General features: G+C 48.9%; 11 protein-coding genes across 11 annotated transcripts; 6 read left to right on the forward strand and 5 right to left on the reverse strand.

Moving 5' to 3' along the window:
* Nucleotides 1-395: 395 nt before the first annotated feature.
* Nucleotides 396-1453, reverse strand: BT62DRAFT_928958 (uncharacterized protein). The gene has a single exon (XM_043185610.1). It carries the CDS (start codon nt 1447-1449, stop codon nt 688-690), a length of 762 nt encoding a protein of 253 aa, XP_043042447.1. The 5' UTR covers nt 1450-1453; the 3' UTR covers nt 396-687.
* A 39-nt stretch (nt 1454-1492) lies between these two features.
* BT62DRAFT_963714 (riboflavin kinase) lies at nt 1493-2240 on the forward strand (the record flags this gene model as incomplete). Its single annotated transcript, XM_043188696.1, has 4 exons — nt 1493-1658; nt 1706-1866; nt 1913-2015; nt 2064-2240. The coding sequence occupies 4 exons, from the start codon at nt 1493-1495 to the stop codon at nt 2171-2173; spliced, it is 540 nt and encodes a 179-aa protein (XP_043042448.1). The 3' UTR covers nt 2174-2240.
* A 1246-nt stretch (nt 2241-3486) lies between these two features.
* BT62DRAFT_1002497 (uncharacterized protein) lies at nt 3487-4362 on the reverse strand (the record flags this gene model as incomplete). Its single annotated transcript, XM_043176856.1, has 5 exons — nt 3487-3607; nt 3648-3945; nt 4016-4210; nt 4258-4297; nt 4357-4362. The coding sequence occupies 5 exons, from the start codon at nt 4360-4362 to the stop codon at nt 3487-3489; spliced, it is 660 nt and encodes a 219-aa protein (XP_043042449.1).
* Nucleotides 4363-4648: 286 nt separating this feature from the next.
* Nucleotides 4649-5014, forward strand: BT62DRAFT_821689 (translational machinery component; the record flags this gene model as incomplete). Its single annotated transcript, XM_043182359.1, has 1 exon — nt 4649-5014. A coding segment is annotated over one exon (366 nt), but the record flags the coding sequence as incomplete, so codon positions are not given.
* Nucleotides 5015-5120: 106 nt separating this feature from the next.
* Nucleotides 5121-6044, reverse strand: BT62DRAFT_992112 (uncharacterized protein; the record flags this gene model as incomplete). The annotated part of the gene is made up of 4 exons (XM_043190324.1): nt 5697-6044; nt 5558-5647; nt 5327-5506; nt 5121-5252 (listed from the first exon to the last, which is right to left on the reverse strand). The coding sequence occupies exons 1-4, from the start codon at nt 5733-5735 to the stop codon at nt 5121-5123; spliced, it is 441 nt and encodes a 146-aa protein (XP_043042451.1). The 5' UTR covers nt 5736-6044.
* A 1662-nt stretch (nt 6045-7706) lies between these two features.
* BT62DRAFT_654313 (uncharacterized protein) lies at nt 7707-8326 on the reverse strand. Its single transcript, XM_043181781.1, has 2 exons — nt 8275-8326; nt 7707-8221 (listed from the first exon to the last, which is right to left on the reverse strand). The coding sequence occupies exons 1-2, from the start codon at nt 8278-8280 to the stop codon at nt 7859-7861; spliced, it is 369 nt and encodes a 122-aa protein (XP_043042452.1). The 5' UTR covers nt 8281-8326; the 3' UTR covers nt 7707-7858.
* Nucleotides 8327-8449: 123 nt separating this feature from the next.
* BT62DRAFT_985382 (uncharacterized protein) lies at nt 8450-9872 on the forward strand (the record flags this gene model as incomplete). The annotated part of the gene is made up of 6 exons (XM_043189933.1): nt 8450-8588; nt 8640-8716; nt 8766-9270; nt 9334-9390; nt 9443-9651; nt 9708-9872. 6 exons carry the CDS (start codon nt 8450-8452, stop codon nt 9870-9872), a joined length of 1152 nt encoding a protein of 383 aa, XP_043042453.1.
* A 1931-nt stretch (nt 9873-11803) lies between these two features.
* BT62DRAFT_979066 (kinase-like protein) lies at nt 11804-13951 on the forward strand (the record flags this gene model as incomplete). The annotated part of the gene is made up of 3 exons (XM_043189406.1): nt 11804-12430; nt 12484-13215; nt 13265-13951. The coding sequence occupies 3 exons, from the start codon at nt 11804-11806 to the stop codon at nt 13949-13951; spliced, it is 2046 nt and encodes a 681-aa protein (XP_043042454.1).
* A 523-nt stretch (nt 13952-14474) lies between these two features.
* On the forward strand, nt 14475-15932 carry BT62DRAFT_1002505 (uncharacterized protein; the record flags this gene model as incomplete). Its single annotated transcript, XM_043176857.1, has 10 exons — nt 14475-14512; nt 14565-14577; nt 14634-14688; nt 14736-14933; nt 14983-15065; nt 15118-15222; nt 15274-15333; nt 15388-15475; nt 15527-15843; nt 15894-15932. 10 exons carry the CDS (start codon nt 14475-14477, stop codon nt 15930-15932), a joined length of 996 nt encoding a protein of 331 aa, XP_043042455.1.
* Nucleotides 15933-16586: 654 nt separating this feature from the next.
* Nucleotides 16587-18548, reverse strand: BT62DRAFT_979067 (cytochrome P450; the record flags this gene model as incomplete). The annotated part of the gene is made up of 9 exons (XM_043189407.1): nt 16587-16801; nt 16851-16935; nt 16991-17316; nt 17367-17442; nt 17493-17592; nt 17694-17764; nt 17903-18038; nt 18096-18285; nt 18344-18548. 9 exons carry the CDS (start codon nt 18546-18548, stop codon nt 16587-16589), a joined length of 1404 nt encoding a protein of 467 aa, XP_043042456.1.
* A 959-nt stretch (nt 18549-19507) lies between these two features.
* On the forward strand, nt 19508-21079 carry BT62DRAFT_928967 (NAD(P)-binding protein). The gene is made up of 5 exons (XM_043185611.1): nt 19508-19805; nt 19868-19988; nt 20045-20176; nt 20230-20642; nt 20699-21079. The coding sequence occupies exons 1-5, from the start codon at nt 19767-19769 to the stop codon at nt 20801-20803; spliced, it is 810 nt and encodes a 269-aa protein (XP_043042457.1). The 5' UTR covers nt 19508-19766; the 3' UTR covers nt 20804-21079.
* Nucleotides 21080-21292: the final 213 nt, after the last annotated feature.

Raw genomic sequence — 21292 nt, forward strand, 5'->3', positions numbered from 1 at the left:
TTGCCACCTCGATTATAGCGAGCCATTGAATTTGAGCTTGGGCCCATCTAACTAGGTCCAGGAGATCCGACAGATCTGGGACCACTTAAATAAGCCGGAGAAGGAGATTGTTGACCTCTCGCACGCGCTACAAGATGATTGAGTTGTGTGAGTTGGCGCTCCTTCATCTCAATGAGGCGTGACATTAGGCCAGACAAGCCTTTAATGCCCCCTTTCATGGCCTGGACATTTTGAGAAAGTTGCATGTATTCACGGCCCTGTTGTTCTGCCCTCGACGTTTCTTCAGTCAAAAACATGTTTAAATTCTCTGTTAAAGATACGGACATCGCGCGCAATTATCACATGATTGGCGCGCTGAAGATTTTTTTCAAGTCTTGAAATTGGTTTTGGATCAGATTGCTTGAAAACATTGCATTGTCATGATTCACTTTGTAGACAGAATATACATAGACTGGTATTGATTACCATACTCAGTTTGCTGTTCATGCATAGGACTCACAGCATAGCTACCTCTCCTCGACGAAATCGCCTCCAGTGAGAGGAGGTAAGTTATCAGTAACTACATGGTCATAGCGCGGTAGCCTTGATTTGAATCGATTTTTTAACTTGCGACCAATTACCAATATCCCCGCTTTTCGAACAACGAAATGGCGGATATTTTTGGCTAATATCAGCAGGCTGGCTGCATCACGACCCCACTCTCCACCTCTTCCTCGAATGAGTACTGCTCTGCCAATTCACGATATGACCAAGTAGCTGCGCGTCCTCCTGGCCCTGGCCCGAGGCGTCCTCTGTGGCAAGCATGAGGTTGCGCAGGGACTCTTGCACGAGCCCGGCCGTCTTGAGCTTCTTCTCGAGCGAAGGCAAAGCTGCCTTTTTTGGCGGAGAAAGGGGGGTCTGGTGGTACGTATGTTTCGGAGGGAGATCGGGGAACGAAGTGGGGAGATTGCGCAGCGTGAATGGGACGGATGACCCGACATCGTCGTCATCGGATGGGAGAAGCTCAGGGGAGGGAGAGCGGGAGGACGGCGGGATCAGTGCGGGGAGCGACGCCGCATTTCTTTTCCGAGTCTGTGCACGTAGACCCTTCACGTCGAGCTCGTAGTCCTTGCAGGCGAGCATCAAGTCGGTAGCAACAGCCCCGGCACGGTTGGAAAGATTGGCGTACTCATGGGCACGGTGGTAGAGGGCCTCGACGATGGCGACGACTTCGTGCTCGAGACGGACGACGGCGTCGGGTTCTGCTGCATCGAAGCCGGCACGTTTGAGCTCGATGGAGACGAGGCGCCGGGTGGCATCAGAGGCGGCTGCGGGAGAGATGGCAGGCGGTACGGGAGAGGGCGGGGAGGGCTCTGGCGGCTGCTGGGGAACGGGGACGGCTGTTGTGTAAGGGTAGTAGGCGGGGTATGCTGACTGGTAGACGGAGTATGGATTCGAGCCAGGGATCATCGTGGTAAACAAACAAGTCCCAAAACAGGACTTGGACTCTTTTATGACTGCCCGTCCTCCTCCTGCCCTCTTCCCCACGGACAACTTTACCGACAGTCGTCCTCTTCTCGTAGGCCCCGACGAACCCCAGTCTCCGTTTCCTATCCTGCTCAGTGGCTCAGTACAGCGTGGCTTTGGACGTGGAGGCAAGGATCTCAACTGTCCTACCGGTAACGCAGTCTGCTCTTCCCAGCCTCTGACCCTGACGCCCTCGCAGCAAACCTCCCTGATGAAGCGATAGAGGCGATCAGTTCAGTGGCCCGGCCGGGCGTGTACTATGGCTACGCGCAGGTCCCAGATGCCCCGTCAAACGAGGTCTGGCCAATGGTAATGAGTCTCGGCTGGAACCCATTCTACAAGAATGAGCGTCTTACTGCCGTACGTCCTGTCCTGTCTCTAGGACGTCACCCTCACCCTCCAGCAGGAGATCCACGTCATGCACGAGTATACTACCGACTTTTACGGCATGCAGCTTAGAGCCGTCGTCCTTGGTTATATACGCCCCGAATTGGATTTTACTACCATGGGTGCGCTTTGTTCTTCATGATACCCTCTTATTTCTCATTCGTTATCAGAGGCATTGATAGAGACTATAGAGACTGATAAGCGAGTAGCGTTAAACTCGTTGGATCGGGAAGCATACAAGACTTTTGCAACCCATCCTCACTTTGTGTTAAAGGAATAGAATTTATATATAACCCTCGAAATTGATGCATCACTTACTCCACACAGAAGGAAACGTTCAAATCAGGCCCTGCTGGCCACCGTCTTTGTGGTGATCCTCAAACTCGGGTGCATTGGTGGTTGAGCTTTGAGACCTGATACGAGTCCTTCGAAATGTAATGATACAATTCTTCATACAGGAACTTGAACCGCTCCTTCCGCCGCCTCAACGCTCTCTCTCTCTGAGCTGCTCTGTATATAACACTAATTCTTCAACAGCATACGATATATGCGTTCGGATCGCAAATACATCCAAGAGGTGGTAGCGGAGGATTATCGCCATACAGTGTTGCTAGCGATGTCGGGATACAGTAGTCGTCGACCAGGACCCCATCCTTGACTTCTTCGGGCACCAAGAATGGCGGTCGTTCCGGTACAGATCTTTGGGAGCCCAAAGGACACACCTCTCCGTATTCCGTTCCGCCAGCATCTCCTTCATCATCACTTTCCGCAAAATAGTACTCCCGGCCTTCCTCCTGTTGCGCCCTGAGCTGTTCGAAAATGCTGATATTCTTCGGCAGCTTCGCCATTGCAGGGTCTCGGAAAACTAACGTGCATTCATATACGCGCATTCAAAGACGAGGCAAGGAACCATTCGTGGTACCCCAAAGTGATTGATTACGCAGATCCTCGCATCAGGCTCTTTCATGGATCCATCCCGTAGAAGCAAATCGGCCGACCCCGACATGTGTAGGTGATCTCTGCTCCAAATAAGCCCTGTGTCGGATTTGCTGTTATACAGATCTATATATCCTCGGTCGAATACGCCTATGAACTGCTGTGAAGACTAGTATGAGGCGTACGAGCTGACTTGGGAGAATGCCTTTCAGGCGATGCGCGCGGTTGTGAGGCTAACCGCATGTTGGCCAGGTGTCAGAAGACGGAGTGAAGGTTTACTGGTAGAGGACTTCGAGTATCTGAATATAAAGGAGAAAGGTTTCTCCTCATACATAAAACGGGGCGATTCGTAACGGTGGTGTTGGCTTAGACACGGGGGACGAACAGTCCTGAGCTTAGTCAGCATCGTCCTCAACGCCCAAGTGTCGCTTGTCCTTGATCATTGACTGAGCATTCATATATGGCACATTGGGAATTTCAAGGAACTTTGCCGAAAATAGCCTTGTTCTGCGATATTATAGGCTTTCCTAGGGAAGCTTAAGATGAGTGGTGTTGATTATAGTGTAAGTAATTCAGGATTACTTAGACCTATACATGATGCTCACGGCATGCCCTCTATCCTTGCCGAAGTCTTTTCTTCTCCAAGAATACCAAACTTCATAGCGTGGTTCTTTCACACTCCGAAGCTGATATGAACTCGAAAACGCAAATGAATATATCGGATCGCACCGTCTTAGAGCAAGCTCCCGAAATGAAATGCACTGAATCATGGATGCCACTAGCATCTGAATGTCACCAGGCCCGACGATTTCACTAACTGCACGCTGGGCTCCCAAGGTGAAAGCTTCAAGATCCTTTGCAACGATGCTCTATCATAGCCAAGACGGTGAACGATTCGGGAGAGAAACGGCAGAATTCGCGAACAAGCGATGTTTTTGTTCACGCACAAGGCGATGGGCGACCAGAGATGATTTAAAAGAACATCATCGGCTGCGAACAGAAGAGCAAAACGTAGATATCGACTCAGGTCTGTGACAGTGTTGGACGGACAAGAGCGAGCCGGTTTCTCCCGCTCCCACCAATGAGCAGCTCCCCATTCGTCAAGGGATTCCAATTCTCAAGTTCAAGTCGCAGTCAAGACAACGCAGACGTTGGTTTTAATTTCGACGAACAGAGAAGAATCTACTCTTCAGCAGCTTCAACGTATTTATGACGAATATCTTTCCATTGTTTCTACGTCGGGTTGAGTTGATGTAAAGGAGTGAATAGAAACAGCGAACACGTACCCCCCTGTTCCAGCGGTCATAGAAAGAATCCAAGGCAGCGTCGAACCCAATACCGAATCCGAATGCCCCAACAAATACGGTGGCGACGAACATGCCTATGCAGGTCAGCGTCGAGAAGCAGCCAAAGGTAACGGAGACATACTGTTGCGCTTGAAGAAAGTATTGTATAGTGTAGTCGAGAACTAGTCCAAGGCGAGTTAGTGACTGATCATCGCTCTGTAGGGAGAGGGCTAGGACATACCGCCATCGTTGGAAGGAAGGAAGAGAGAATTACCTAATCCGGAATTTTCATGTTTGCTCTGCGCCGTATACTACCGCGAGCAGCACTACAGACTCGCTCTGTCGTCGTTGGTGGCGGCGCCCACACGATAGACTCTGTCATCGGCGAGCTCAATGCCGACCTCGCCGCCTCCGCCGCTTCTCAGTCAACATCGCCCGCCGCCTCCGCCATCGACTTGAGTCACCCACCGACCGCCCCTTCCAGCGAAGAAAAACCCCCAACGCCACTCGACCCCGTTGACCGCCGCAACTGGCCCGTTTACCGCTTGCACTGCCAAGCCACCCCCAACAACACCCTTCTCACCTTCACCGCTCCAGACGGCCTCGTCCGGGCATGGGCCTCTGCAGGCTCATGTGGATTCAAAAACACCCGGAGAGGATCACCCGAGGGTGCATACGCTGCATCCATCAAGATCTTTGGGAAGATTTTAGCAGCGACGAAGGGCGAGGAGTTTTATGTGCACCTGTTTCTGAAGGGCTTTGGGCTGGGGAGAAACACGCTTGTTCAGACACTATCAAGCACGGAAGGCGAGGCAGTGAGGAGAAGAGTGTTGTTTATAACGGACCGGACTCCAATTAGGATTGGAGGGACGAGGGCGAAGAAGATGAGACGGATTTAGGTGTGTTTTTTGTGGATTTATCGACTTTTCTGACGGTTAACAGGCAATTCCATGTCGTGTTCCATGTTGAATGCAGTTTCTTTACAAGTTCACAGAGGCTCACAAGTCACAAGACCGCAGATTCCAGCTCCCTCAAGCATCCAATCGACCTCGACTTCTTCCAGTACCACCCAAGATTCTTCTCTCGCCTAGGATAATACGGATCCGCCGGGCACTCTCCCGGGCGGCCCTGAACTTCCTTTACTGACATAGCCGTACTCGTCCTATGCCCTCATTCAAAGAACATTTAGGTTCAATATGGACCAAACTCACCAGCTCCCGGTAATACTCTTTCCACAACTTCCTCTCCTCAACATACCACCATGCCATATCCTTCGAATATGCATCGTACTCAATCGCCCGACGGTAGTCGAGGTCCGTGCGCCATCGCTGCCATTCTTTGTACGCCACCTCGTCCGAATCATCTTGGAGAGCTGGCCACAACTCGCGGCTCTGCATCGGACTTGTTAGTACGTGTAAGGACGCGTATATGTATCCACATACGCGAGAACTCTCCCCTGCTGACCCACTCGATGCGCGCTTGCTCATCTCCAGCGTGTATTCCAAGCCGTACCATTCATCTTCATCTTCCATCTGAGTACAGGTAAACAATGTGTGCGCATATACAAAACGTGAGACGCACCACTTCGTGATTAGGTTGCTTTCCCAAGAGAATGTTCATGTTCGGTTGCAGCTGTCAGAGGCGGAGTGTCGTCCGAGAAAGTAGTTCGTGAGAGATCTTCAAGCGGGATATCATCAGGGTCGCTGGTCCCAATAGAGCGAGATCGAGAGTGTTTCAACAGGCTTTCGTGAGCAGGCATCAGAGTAGGCGTATATGCGTGTGCATGAAAACTACAGGCGGGATCCCAGAATTCATCGCTCAAGACTGTTCCGTCGTCCTCATTGTCACTAGCAGCAGTAGAGAAGAAAGAGTCGAGAGTATTCATTAGTGCGTTGAAGTTCTTGACGCGCGAGAAGACGGTTTGCTGAGGATGGCTCATAGTGGAGAAAAGCAGACGACTGGAAGCGACAGTAATCAACGCGATCACGTGATGCGAACCCTCTAAGTAAGTATCATCTAACTGTCACAGTACCGCCGCGACACCACCATAGGACATCATAAGCCCATATATCACTGAAATTTTCTGGGACTTTCTACCATAATGGATGAGAAACAGTGAGTAATACTTGCTGCAATCGTGACGCGGAACTGCCAACGCGACTTACAGACTATGAAGTCCTCGGAAATGAAACAGAGGATTCATACAAGAATTATAACAGCAACTGTCTATCAATTATATCTAATCTGGAACATCCATCCCTTTCGGCTCATTTTCAGCCACCATGCAGTAAATTGTTTGCGCCTCTGCGTGTAATAGACTTCGGTCTGAATATAAGCAATGCATCGAGTTGGGTTAAGTATAATTTATGTGCATGCATATGCCAAACCTCGAAGATTTGCTACAGGTTTTATATACGCAAGTCTCGGGAGGTGAATCAGAAACTCTTACACGAAAGAGAGAGAGGGCGATCACTACAACTGTTCTGAGAGCGTGAAACCGGCCAAGGAACGGATTCAACGCGCACATGATGACCCTCTTTCCGGGGATGTTTTGATATCTTGCGAACTAAAATATCGATGCCTCCACGGCGGCCATTACAGAAACCGGTCGCCTAGGTGAAGTAACCGAAGACAAGGTGCACATTAATGACTAGGTCAGAGAAATCCGTAGACAGAAGCCTCTCCTACAGAGTCAAGTGTGTCCACAGAGACACCGGTGAAACGAAGAAATTCACTGATTAGCCTACCGGAAAGCGCGAAACTAAGCTACATTTCCATTAAGATACTCTACACGCCAAAGCGATGGATCCGAGGAACCAATGAATGATGTGGGATCGAGAGGGATGGGGTCTGAGGCCATAACTTTGGCCCACGTCTTAGTAGAAAGTGATTTGCTGTTAATCAATACAGATTCTATGATAATCGGAACTCAGCATACTGCAGGGAGCGGTTTCAACGGGCTTGGCGACATGGTGGCACGATCATGATTCATCACACGACGTCCATCGTTTATCGTTTTTTGTCGCCACAATTTGAACATATTTCCTCCAGGTATCAGGAACCCGACACTGAGCGAGGTCGCACCATGACTACCGTAAGTCACAGAATTGTTCAACGTTCAATGAAATGTTTTTTATGAAAGACGAAACCGACGGGGAAACAGGCACCGTAACAGCTTTGCCGTGTCTTCCGAGTGCAGTAATGAAGTGGGACAGTCTTTGTATTCAAAGAACCCGAATTCCAACATAAGAAGCAGTGACTGTCGTGATTCGAAGGGCGTAAAGAAACCCACATGCTGCAAAGTTGAAGCGTCGGCTTCAACACCGCTCCCTGAGATTTTGATTTCGAGAAACGGTGGTTACGTTGTTTAGGATCCGCGGTTGCGACAAAGATTCAATGGAAGCCCAAGAAACTGCGCATGCACTGACTGTGAGCCCACGTCAGTGTTACCCGGCAAAAAGTCCATGGGGGGTTTTTAATACCTCCGGAGATCGGGTGTGAAAAAGGGAATTTTAAAGCGAGAGAGCGCTCGCGGCTTCTGGTATCGATACTACCAGGAAAACGAACAGGGAAACAGCAAGGAGCAAATCCGTGACGTCGACCAAGAACAGAAAGATCCCATGTTCAAGCACCGGCTCTTTAGAAGATGAGTGATCAACCGAAGCTTAACCTAGAGCCTGACCAACGATAGGCGCAATCCCAGTACAAAGTGTCGTGAAAAAGTGTGATACTGACATCGTTGCTTATCGATACGAACACGGGGGTCGGACTGTCAAGGTTCCGTTAGATAAGAAGGGCCAGATCAAAAAGTGTAAGTAGCGGTTGTCAGCTGCAATGCTAAACGGAGGCCCAATCTTACACGTTGGCCATGAAAGCAATAAGAGATGGATAAAGATAATACGTTGCCGATCTGGGCAGCGAACGCACAATCGCCCTGCTCGGCCGCAGTCTGGGCGTAGTCGCCGTACTGAAACACCCGTCGGGCGGGAGATCCGACTAACCAGTTGGGGTCTAGATGACCACCCGATAATATGAAAACGAGCCCAACGACGCACCTTTGACCGACCAATTGAACTGTTAGGAAGCAGTGGGGACGGAAAGAACGTCTATCTTTAGTATTAATACTAAAGGGAGATGCCGGAACCGGTTGCCGACTTACCCGCATCTTATCAGATAAAGGACAACCATTACCAGGGAACTCCCGCCTGTCTCACCAGCCTGCAAGAAGTAGAGGCAATTTGAGAGAAGTACGAAAGGATAAGGAACACGGACGTTTCCTCCTGACTACCACCACGATTTCGCTAGCCGCTTTCCCCTGGTCCTTACACGTCATTATGTTCGCCTTGCGCCGGGTCGCTGCCCTCGTTCTCGGCCAGGATAACTCGACCCAAGGACTCCATGCAGAACTCGAGGCATCGGCAGTTCCAGTCACCAATGCCCAGTGCAGGTCCTGTCCAGATCCCTGCGATGAAGGTGAATTCTTCTTTTTCGACGTCGCCTTGCATCTGATACATCCCTCGTCAGGACACGATAGTTTCCCCAAATTTGATGTGGATATGGAATCGCATATGCTAGGTAGCGTGAAGCCATACCGTCGGCAGGTAATTACTTCTTTCGTCCGCGTGCTCTTTGTTCAGCATCCGCGTTCAGCTCGTCATCTCCACCGGGAAGATCGACTGGGACAGGGAAGTCACCGACACCAAAGGTTCTTTCGCCGCCTTTCTCTCACAGGTCGAGCATCGGAAGCTGCATTCATCACATCCCCGGCGACCCAGTGTAACTGCCATATCTCGTTCACCCCCAAATGATTCGATTCTTCTTCAAGAAAAAGTTTGCAGCATCGTTTCTCCTCATAATCCTCTCCCCCCTCCCCCGCTGGCCTCTCACAGTACGTTTGGCGTGTTCAACGCTACAGATTCGAAAAGGGTATCAATCCTGAATGGCAGCCATAACACTCTATGTCACGATCCAGACTATGAGACGATTCTCGTTTTTCCCGATTACAAATTGGTGACAGGGGTTCCACGATCCATCGAAGGAGCGCAGAACCTATGGAACATCTGTATCGACCCGGAGCTCGGCCGTGCTGGTGGGGTCCCTGAGAAGAGTCCGTTTAATTCTTGGGTTATACCCTATTCTTGTGTGATCCTTCTCTGTGAGCTGTTTCCTTTCGCGTTCCCCCTATCAACCGTTCTGACATATTCTGTCAAAAAATTAGGCTCGCATAAAAAACGTGACAAGCGATGTTCCATTGCCGCAGCAAAGCTCGAGCATGGTGCGTTCCTGTGCTTTTTGCGTTATCATTGTGGGGTCTGAGGGTGTCACAGCGTTTACACAGACCCTTGAATCCAAAGGCTGGACGGTAGATACGCAGTTGGAGCACCCGATGGACGAGCCGCTAGAGGATTTCGTTGGGTCGCCCGAGGAACAGGAGGAGAATATTATTCGGCGGTTGCAAAAGCTTCAGGATGCGAAAAAGGCGCTGATTATACGCAATTCACATATTGGGGGCCATCGATATGCAGGGAATTGTATCGTGAGTCGACGGTAGCAATATTCTTCCAAATGGAGGATGCTAATGGAGGCGCACAGATTTACACTCCGCAGGGAGCCGGTGTATGGTATGGCCGCGTGTCGACGCACGAGGTTGATTCGATTGTGGCGAATACGATTGAGGACGGGTTGGTTCTGCCCAAGCTGCTCCGTGGAGGCGTGAATATCTCACGGCCGGGTTGTAACAACTTGCATGATTGGTGACCGTCTGAGGTACGGCCCGTGTATCTTCGTCGCTGTATTTGCTTTTCCGTTTTCCTGTCGATGGGTTTTCTGTAGAATCTACGTTAGCAGTGCTGTCCGATCTGGGGAATGGTGGCAGAACGTACCGGCTAATGTCTTGAAGTAGTTATAAGTAATACTTTGTTAATATCATACGCATTTATATACTTTTCGTATGGTTCTGGGGAGGTCTGGGGAAGCTAAGTTCAAGGTAGACCGATGTAAAGATTGTCGTCATTGCACCCGCCAAAGATGTACTAGGGTGCACGTGCTGACTGCTCTTGCCTTTCTTCGCTTCCTCTATATTTGACAAGGAGCGCTGCTGGCTGGACCGGTTGATTTCGTATGCGCTGTCTGGTATTTCGAAGGTATCAGACATAACTCATCAAAACTGCCAGCAATCGCTGTTCAGCATATGCATACTGCTAAAGTTGCTTGCAGGTAAGATTTTTGCTTTACTTTTATCGTCACGCCCAAGGTATACTTGCGGCTCGAGTTCCCTCTCGTTTTCAGTCTCATCTGCTGTTACTACTAGCAGCTGGGATGTTGGTGCCTCAATGCTTTCCAGCAAAAACGGAAGTGTTCTCTACATCGTGGCTGTTCGGTCATCATCTTCCATTACCCCGAGGTACGAGGCTGTTCTTTGCCATTCGACTAAGAATACTACTCTTAATGGCTTGTTTCGACAGCACCGCGTCTGTTTCACCGTTGCTCGAAGCGTCTTCTTCAGCCTCGAGTCCTGCCTGCATCACTAATGGGTCATTATTTCGATGACAGACCGCGCTCGAAATACTTGATACGAGTTGCTGTCTACGCTATATCAATCTATCTCCAAAATCTAGCCTTGGAACGTTTCAGTGTCTGATCCCTAGGTGTCTACCGTGGGGGCTGTTCGAGGAGAATCCCGGAGCTTCATTCGGGGAGAGATGGACGACGTCCATTTCGCCGGAATCGTTACGGCAGGTATACAATGTCTAGAGACTCTTCGTTTCTTGCAGTCTCGTATTGTCATTGACATCGAGTACTACATACATATCGTCATCGACAATTGCACATTTACCTTTGCCTTTGCCACGGCTCGCTAAGCAATATGTGCCTGCGAAACGTTCCAGGTACGAGCTTGCCTTTGATATTGGTCCGACACATTCGCGGTGCATCTGGACTACGTAGAATGCAGCGTGTCTTTGTGCCCAAGGCCTGCGAAGACAGCTATGACATCGACTTGACAAACGGATCAGCCAACTTAGTCACAAAAGATGGATACGTTTTTCTCTGGTCCTGTGCCCCTTTGCAAGATACAGTAATATTACGCCGAATGGGATCTCCTAAAAAACATACACCGGAAGGACGATAGACCGAGAAAAAGTATGCTAATAGTACGGGCCGAAAAAAAATGGAAAAATGGGCAATTGAAGGCGGGAAAAAAAGCAACGTGGAACATCCGAGAGGTCATAGGGACAATTGAGGAGATCTTGGCTGGAGTATATACGAGTAATTTAGGCAAATTCAAGGCGACAAAGCGCAGGCCGGAGCTCCACTGTGATGCGGTGATTTTGTATCGCTCCACGAACAGGACGGACCGTCATCCTTTCTACTCGCCTACCATCTCGACCAGCATTTCGAGCTCGTTGTCTAGCCTAATGATTAAACTGTGGTCCACGACGGCGACAGGAATGGATGATAATATGACGCCGAGACCCGGAGTAATAGATCGCAACCCGTTTGACACGCTCTCCTCATCCCCATCACTTGCTGCCAGTTGCAGCGGCCATACTTCTACCGCCGGTCCTCGACATCCACTGCTAACACCGAATCACGACATCACTCCCGGCGCGACGTCGTCGACGCCAGCTTCCAACCCAAGCTTTGCTGCAGCCCTGCCCCCAAGTCTCTCCCTACATGCTTTCAACAACATGCAGATTCCGTCGCCAAAGCGTTCAGACAAGTCCCCAGCGCCACCGGCATCGACCTCCACGACCTCTCTCTCTAACACTTCCAGGGGTCAGATACATGTCAAGCTCATTCAGGCAAGGGGTCTGAACGTGCTCTCCTCAATGGCGAGGCCGTATGTCGTCGTTCAGTTCGAGCAGAACGAGTTTGTCAGTCGTGATCCTACAGACGAAGCAGACAAGGAGGTCAAGGGCGTTCCTATTTCTCGCGTATGTTCAGGTTCAGCGCTCAGTGCCCTCGCAAAGGCGTCGGGCAACCCCCATCCACCTTCTCCCTCTTCCTCGGTCGGATCTCGCTCATCCGCGAATAGCAGCGGCAACGGCTCAACTGGGGGCCTATCTGGCCGCATGTCGTCCCACAATCCTGTCTGGAAACACGAGGTTTCCTTCGACGTCACTTCCGAGGCCTCCCTCATTACCTTCAACGTGTACGATCGTTCAGTCGATGACCTCGGTTTTCTTGGCACCGTCCAGATTAAACCGGTACTCATACATGAACATTCCGTTGACCAATGGTACAAGCTACTACCTTTTGAGAACGAGGTCGTGTCTGGCGAAATGCGGGTGCAGATAACCTTCGAGCAGTACAAGGTACGCCTCAGTGGTGCAATACTCAATCCGTTCTCATACCGCGTTCTTTCAAGGTCAAGCGAGCCCTTACTCCTCGTGACTTTGAGTTCCTCAAGCTCATAGGACGTGGGACGTTTGGCAAAGTCTTCCAGGTCCGGAAAAAGGATACCAAACGCATATACGCTATGAAAGTCCTCTCTAAAAAAGAGATAATAGCCAAGAAAGAAGTCGCCCATACTATTGGCGAGCGCAAGATCCTTCAACAGTCTCTTGAATCACCTTTCCTTGTTGGCCTCAAGTTTTCTTTCCAAACTGATCAGGATCTTTATCTGGTCACTGATTTCAAGAGTGGTGGGGAGTTATTCTGGCATCTGCAGCGAGAAACGAGATTCCCTTTGGATAGGGCTCGGTTTTACATCGCAGAACTGGTGCTTGCGTTGGAGCATCTACACAAGTATGATATTGTCTATCGCGATCTCAAGCCGGAAAACATCCTACTGGACGCGACAGGGCATGTCGCGTTGTGTGACTTCGGGTTGAGCAAGGCGGATCTGAAGCCTGACGAGCTCACGACAACATTTTGTGGTACCACCGAGTACCTTGCACCAGAAATTCTGCTGGATGAGCACGGCTACTCCAAGATCGTTGATTTTTGGAGTCTTGGAGTATTGCTGTTCGAAATGTGCTGTGGTTGGAGTCCGTTCTATGCCGAGGACACCCAACAGATGTATAAGAACATCTGCTTTGGCAAGATCCGTTTCCCTAAAGGCGTAATCAACGAAGAGGGAAAGCAGTTTGTGAAAGGGGTATGAACTACTCTTGTTCTCTGATTCATATACTTATACACTGGCGCAGCTTCTCAATCGGAATCCAAAACACCGACTAGGCGCGACGCGCGACGCAGCTGATCTCAAGGAGCATTCGTTTTTCTCCTGTATCGATTGGAATGCTCTCAGCCTCAAACAGGTCACGCCACCCTTTAAGCCTGTTGTCGAGAGCGACGAATCAACGGCCAATTTTGATCCCGAGTTTACGACCGCCGATCTTTCCCAAGTCGGGGTTGATGGTATGGACGAGAATGACCCATCGGAAGATTGGGTGATGAGTGGCAGCTATATAGGTAGCGTTCACACACCCAATGGTCCTTTGGGTAGTGAGCGCAATGGTTCGAGCAGCTCATTGGGAAGTATGCATGGAGGATTCGGTGCGCTGAGCATGACGAACGGCTCCTCGGCGAAGAGCAAAAGTGTGGATATCAAGAAGACGAAGAACGGGAAGCGGAAAAGTGGGACGGGAGGACATGGCAGCCCGCTGACTAGCTCGGTGCAGGAGAAGTTCAGAGGCTTTTCTTACTCTGGGGGCGAGAGCCTGCGGGACGAGATGGATATGCGAACGAAGATAAATGGGAATGCGAAGAGCGATGACGAAGGACAGTCAGGCCCGGAGCCAACGACGGAGGATGAATACGAGGACTTCTCGAGAAGCGCAGGACGGTATGCGAGAGGGAAGAGACGAGGACTTGGATTTACAGAGGTGGAGTGACCTTATAACCACTCAGACATTGCGTATGGGTTTTTTGTCATATCAATCAATTGTCATATTTAGACTAGTTTTGTAGTAATGTAGTATGGGTTTTGTACATTTTTTCTTCGGGGGGGTGCTAACGGGATGTATGGAATTTTTATGGCATGAATCAGGTTTCTGCGGTCATCGTGATCAGCTTACGATACGCGAATACGAGCAAACATCCGACTGTTGCAATCTCTGAAATAGCCATAGCCGCCTATAAACTGATGTTTAGCCTCTCTCCCAAGTCCGCAAAAGCTTCAGGTTGCTTATGACAAAGTTCAAATCGCTAGAAGTGCGTTATTGTCAGTTATCTAATGATATGACGGGTCAATGCGCTGACCACGGCTAGCATTGCCCTAGTTGGTGTGATGAACTTGAAACCTTTGATCGCGGGCCCTGTGTATTCAAGCGTCTTCTTTCATATTTCTCACGATGACTATAGGAAATATATACAGGCTCTTTCCTTTCAGAACCGTGAAACAACCCCAGATACAAGATGCAGCCCATCCCCGCAGGTTATCCCATAGAAAAGCTGTAAGTTATCATCGTGGAATTGGCAGGTGTATCTTAAATCATCTTATTTCAGATCTGGACCTTTGGTTCGTCAAGTTTTCCCTTAGTCTACCACTACCAAGTCTCTAACAGGATAATTCAGATCGTCGCCCCTCTCTTGCACTGGGGACTCTTCGGGACCCTTTCTGTGCAGCTGTGTACGTCACGCTTTTCCTACTAATTTATTTCTAATGCATTCTCGTAGATCTGTACTATCTGGCATTTCCGAACGACAGACAATTCACAAAGTATCTCGTCTATGGCATCTACATCGTCGAATTTGTTCAGACGATGTTTGTCACCCACGACACCTTTGCAACGTTCGGGTACGGTTTCGGTGATATGCAAGCCCTCACCGACATGCATTTTAATTGGCTCACTGTCCCCATCATGAGTGGTGTTGGTGTGTGCATCTTCTTCTGTTCATTTTCCGTTACTTATGATGAGTACAGTTGCTTGTGTCGGGCAGGTTTTCTATGCCTACCGAATCTACATATTGTCAAAGTCACCAATTGTCCCGATATTGGTCACCTGTGTTTGTCACCGTGCTCTTTCTCCGTAATAGTCTTGCTCATATATATATACAGGTTTCTTTGACCAGCTCTGTGGCAGCTATGATCACAGGCGCCTACTCGTTCCAAGCAGGCAACGTCACTGAACTCAATAACAGGAGGACGACCATTGCCGTCGGGGTAAGCAATTGACCAGACTCCCCCATATTCACCGTGCTGACCCATTCGTAGATTTGGTGTGGAGCCTCCGCCGTGTGTGATATCATCATCGCTATCTGCATGACTTTCTACGTGGGGTCTTTGTCACTTTGAGTCATCTTCATTGATGTTGATAATTTTTCGTAGCTTATGCGCGGCGGTACTTGTTTCCGTCGTACCCGAATGCTTGTAACGAAGCTAATTCGCCTCACTATTGAAACGGGATCTGTGACAGGTACTCTGCACCATTCACCTTTGTCGCAGGGCTGACACCACCTACATTTAGCTGTTGTCGCTCTGCTCAACCTTATCCTCTTTCTTGCGTTCCCTCATCAGACTTTCTACGGGACAACAGCCCTCATCATTCCCAAGCTGTATTCTAATACTGTCTATATGGTCCTGAATTCACGAATCCAAATTCTGGGCGGACGGGATACCTATACGTCATCATCCGATATGAGCATCACGTCCACGATGATACGGGATGTCAGTTCTCCAACGACGCAAGACTTACGGCGGACGGATGGGATGCAACAACGGGTACCAGTGGTTGCGATAACTAAGGAGGTGTTCAACGCTGATTTTGGAATGGGTCGCATAAATGTCAGTCATGGTGATTTATGTGCTCTATTAGAGCTGATTTTTTTCCCAAGGACAAACCACAGGACAAAAGCAGGGGCTACGCCTCGTAACTGTTAGATTACATTTGAGACGCGTCCCGTTGAGCTTACATTGCTTTTCTGTTCGACTTGAGCGTGTCTTACAACTGTTTGCATATTGACAGGGACGTGTGTTTTGCGTGAGAGAAGAAAGCGATTTTAACTTGATCATAAACCGGCTATTTCGGCAATCTCGGATCTCCTTTGCACGTTCCAAGTCCGAACCTTCTTTCATTATCCAGAAAAGTGCGCCTGACTATCAAGCTGTATGCAAACAGCTGTAAGTACCTGCGTACGTTTTGAGGCTAGTCAGCCTACACATGTTTAAATAAAGGAAGAGGAAATCATTGTACAGTTGTCGTTATTTCCTCCTCAGCTTCTCCTTTAAAACTTTCTCTCGAGCTTGAGTCGCGAAAGCTCCCTCTCCAAAGCTTCCGCAGTTCCGCGTGTACACGCTCGGCATCTTCTCCTTTGGGATCATTTAATCTCGTGGATAACGCTTTTATCTCGGCCTTGGTCGCAATGATCAAGTACCTGCCAGTATGTTCAGGAAGTGCAGACCACCGGATGTACATGCTTTCATTCTGCAGATTCATCCCACGAGGAAGCAACCACTGCAAACGTCCAAAGGTATACAAGACATACTATAAATACATACATTCCAGAAAAACGTGTGAATGCGCCGTATCATTTCAGATCTGGAATCTCTGCTCCGGGCCGTCGTGTAACCCTCACAAGGAGCGGTTTTTCTAAGATTACGGTGCGCTTGTTGAGAATACCATTGCAGAATGCCTCTTTATCAAACGACTCGGGGAAGGACATATCAAAAGATAGAACCAAGCGTGCGATAACATATTGCAATTGCTGGTAAGCAAGAGCTTTCCCGACACATACATGGTGTCCTATTTATATCAATGAGCTCTATAACCTAAGAAGGCGGCATCTCCTTACCCATTGAAAAAGACAACAATGCATTTCGATCAGTTTTTGTATCAGGTCCTAAGCCGCCTGGCAGCCATCGTTCTGGTCTGAATTCCTATATCGAGAGATGAACGGACATTCAAACGTTCAGCGCACAGAGTAATACTTACCAAAGGGTCGGGGTAAAAGTTCTTGGGGTCAATTTGCTGAGAATATGATGCCACAGCAACGATAGTCCCTTCGGGAATGAATGATCCATCTATTGTGACGCCTCCCGGGGGGACTATTCTGGGAAAGTAGAAAGCAGCCTGCAGCCTCAGCGCTTCATCGATAACGCCACCGAGAAAGGGTATTCCAACAAGCCTGGAGCCTTCTAGATGTTCCATGGGGTCAGAAAACTCGGCACGCAAGACATCATAAAGCTGCTTGTAGTATTGCGGATGCGAAAGAAGATAGAAGAACACCATTGAGAGTATTCCAGCGATGGTATCGCCACCTATGCATACGAGAATAAACCAATCGGAGAGTCCATTGTAAGATTCGTACCTCCGAAAAGTGCAGTCGCTGCCTCTACTTCAAGATCTGGAAGTGGGATAGACTTTCCGGACAGAGATTCTTCCAGCTACATCTACTCTTCGGTCGACAGTGAAGAAATCAGTAAGAGGTACTCACAAGGTAAGAACTGAGATCTCTTATGCTTGTGTCGTTGTTCAATTTAATTCGCTTGTGCATCATTGCTGCAGAGATGGCGGAATACTTGACCATAGCTTTACTAGCTGGAACATGTCATATGATATCCATTAGCCAAGGTGCTTGCCCAAAGCTATGATAAGCAGTCAACAACGAAAATCAACACTCAGAGGAAATTCATACCTCTCAATGGCCACCATTCCTTTCTTGCCGGTCAAAACCAGACGCTCAGAGTCGCCTTTTGCCATCAGAGCCTACAGTGTGTGACAGATATGAATGAGGATCAAGGAGAATAGGATAAAGAATGCACGTAGTCGTTACAACCCCCGTACATGATGTCACCCTGAGGAACGAAAGTCAGTGCCGCTACCATCAGAGGGAGAATAACTCACCAGCAAGTCATATGACCAATGAGAGAAGCATTCCGACAAACTGGTTGCATCTTCTTTCGACGCAGCTTGCCGACGTTCGATGTATGAGGCAAGCTCCCAAGTACGCTGCTCTATAAAAGGAATATAGTTTTTGGTGCTGTGTCAAACATCATTAAGTAGAAGGCTCGACTAATCGAAAGCGAGAAGTAATTACGCTGACGCGGATAGACCCTTGGTCCAAATTTGTTTGCGTTCATTATGAAGATCTAAGTCTTGCTTAAAGAATAGACTCATCACATCTCGATGTCCTGGGAGCCTATACATGTCGCTTTTTTCCATGGAAAGTGCAGGCCCGTACAGAGGATTAAGGGAGGACAATGAATTGATTGACAGAGTGTTATGTCCTATAATATAAAGGGTGAGACTGTAGAATTTAGCAGAAACATTCACTCTATTGCTTACCGACTCTTACGATGGGTCCGTATTGCATGTGAAGCTGATGGAGCTTTTGGTGTCGCTTGCCGGACATAGCCAGGTGGACAAGCTGTAAGTCGGAAATCCACCATGATCGAGGCCCTGGGTAGCTAGCTAATGGATGAAAAGGAGAAAATCGATAGGAAACTGAGAGAAGAATGGACGATGTTGTGAATACAACAACGTAGAGCATCGTTAAGAGAAGAGGTGACGCCTGAGATTCGGAAAGCAGAGAGCGAATTGCAAAATATATTATCGGAGTGGAAATGGCGCATGCCAGAGCAGCATAATCCCCTCGGACATAATGCCAATGGAAGAAGAGCCACGATACCTAGAGGAGACATCAGGGACTCGGAGCACCTAGCGCGTCCAAACTTGGCGCAAACAACATACTAGAGCTCCTCCCATACTGAGAGCGCTGACGTTCAGTACCACCTTTGAAGCAGCATCCACGGCCATTGGCAATTTGTATGCAGATCTGGAAGGACTGTGACGGGTGCTGAAAGCTGGTGTTCTACTATCCAGCTCGGTTATGAGAGTAGCAATGTTACGTCCAGAATTAACAAGGAACGATTGGAAAGACGTCAGAGATATACTTTCATGACCTGAGACGGCAGAGGGTCAAGAAGGAAAGATAGCAAGAAGACCTCGGGTTGAGATCAAGCACCAACAAGTTTCTGATTCCCAGGCGCATTTCGTATAGGGATGCTAGACAATTATGATGTGTAAGATATATAACTACAGGCCGGCCGGCCCCTTACATAGGTTCGAGTTTAGCTTGGCCAATCCCTCACTATTGTATAGAGTGACGTGCTTTGAGCGGAGTGGAGAGCAAGTTTTGGACGATTTTATGACTTTGATTCCGAGATCGCCGAAAAAGCCGCTATGACAAAGTCCGATCTTTCCTTCCCAGGGACATCAACCTCCTCAAGTTAGATGGAGACCATTAATAGGTATTTTCGGACGCCAGGCCAAGGCGTCAAAGTCCGCAAGGTTTAGGCTAATTTATAAAATCGACAGTCTTTCTATCGTCCTTTCGTACGCTTTCTCTGTCTGACGACATCTAAATGTCTGGCCAACTCATTCTCGTTAGCAGTGTTCGCTACCATTGGATTATCCACTTACACAAGCTGCCAGGTTACCGGTGCCACCGGATTTATCGGATGCCATATCATCGAGCAGCTCTTCAGAAGTTGTTATCGGGTTAGAGCGTACGTCCCCATCATCGTTTTTTGGACTCGGAACCTGACAGAAAGACAATGTTGCCCGTTCTCTGAAAGTTGAACAGCTCAAATCTACCTATGCCGACTTTGGTGATCATTTCGATGCTGTTGGCATTACAGACATCGCCGAAGATGCCCTCACTGGTGCTTTTGAAGGTGTAGATGCTGTGATACATGCTGCCTCAGCGATGCCGACCCGAACCAGCAATGTCGAGGACATGATCACGGTACGCGAGTCGGGACATGTCTTCGCCTCATCGGATGCCCTAATGAGGGCACCCATCTGTAGGTGGCTACTAACGGCACACTTAATGTCTTGCGTCGGGCGGAAGCTGCTGGCATACACCGCTTCATTATCCTTAGCTCAATCACCATAATGGTGACTCCAGCCATGACCTTTTCCCACAAAGGTTCGTGTATACACACCTTTACCCCATAAATTGAAGCTCATCCGTTCCAACGAAAGGCTGGTTTCAAGTACCCGAAGGTGACAACAGCAAACGACCGCCAATGGCAGTCTACGGTAACGCGAAGACTCTCGCAGAGATTGCGATGTGGAAATGGGCAGATGAACATCCCCACGTCCAGATATCTTCAAGTAAGGCTTATTCATTCTTTTTAATTTTCCGTGTCCAACTCACATACCCTCAGTTCATCCACCGTATGTCTACGGACCAATATCTCGGTACTGGCAAGTTCCAGAGCCCCCTGATTATTGGGCTTTGACTAGCGCCCTTGCGATTGCGACCATGCTGAAACCTGATGGGATGTATCCTCCTTATCCTGCGCATGTTGACGTTCGCGACGTCGCCAAGGCCTGTGTTCGTGGGCTTGAGCTTTGGAAGCCAGCTTCAGAAGGCGAGTGCAACCGTGCTGCCTTTTTATCTCCTCAGTGCTTCGATTATCCTCGGGCTAAAGCAGCGATCTTGGAACGCTACCCCATTTTGAAAAACCGCATCATCGCAGCCGACCCTCCTCCCTTTTACGGGCCGTCTCCTTTGGAACATGAATGGGTCGAACGTCTCTTTGGAATGAAAAAGGAGGACTTCCACACATTCGACGAGGTTTGTGTCTTTTCCATTGATGAATGTCTGGATGATGATCTTGCGATCAAACCTAGACTGTGCTAGATACGGTTGCCTGCATTTTGGAATTGGAAGAAGGATGGAAGACCAAGGGATATAACCCTCAAATCCCATCGCCTGATGTAAACGATCAGCAGTAAGTAGTGGATTTTAATTGCGAGAATCGTTCCAGTCCATCATCACTCTTACCGAGTGTTTCCACGCATCGGCATCACGGAATAACGACATGATACCTTGGTTGTCTCGTAATAGTTTTACTTGAATCCGGCTGTATAATCCTGGTTGACACAATACCTGGCTACCTCGTAGGTTCGGTCCATCGTGGTCACACTCAGCTAGCTCGAGAGCTTTTCAATTTTACAAAAGTGTTGGTGCTATTACCGTGCAAAACTATACGCATCGGCTATACGACTGGGTTGAATACCACATACCAGTAAATTTCAGGCCGGAGAATCATGTGTTTACTTGTAGAGCTTCGTCAGGTTTCTGGGTCCGACACAAAATCATTTTAGTCGCCACGGACTATTTCTTACCTTTCGTCGTATGGAACCGACACGAGTCACTTGCGGATACCCATCTTCTTCGTGCAACTTCTCCGATTTGTGTTGGAGATGATGTCGCAGCATAAT

Source organism: Guyanagaster necrorhizus, assembly GCF_019112545.1.
Source record: "Guyanagaster necrorhizus MCA 3950 unplaced genomic scaffold BT62scaffold_6, whole genome shotgun sequence".
Taxonomy (NCBI): domain Eukaryota; kingdom Fungi; phylum Basidiomycota; class Agaricomycetes; order Agaricales; family Physalacriaceae; genus Guyanagaster; species Guyanagaster necrorhizus.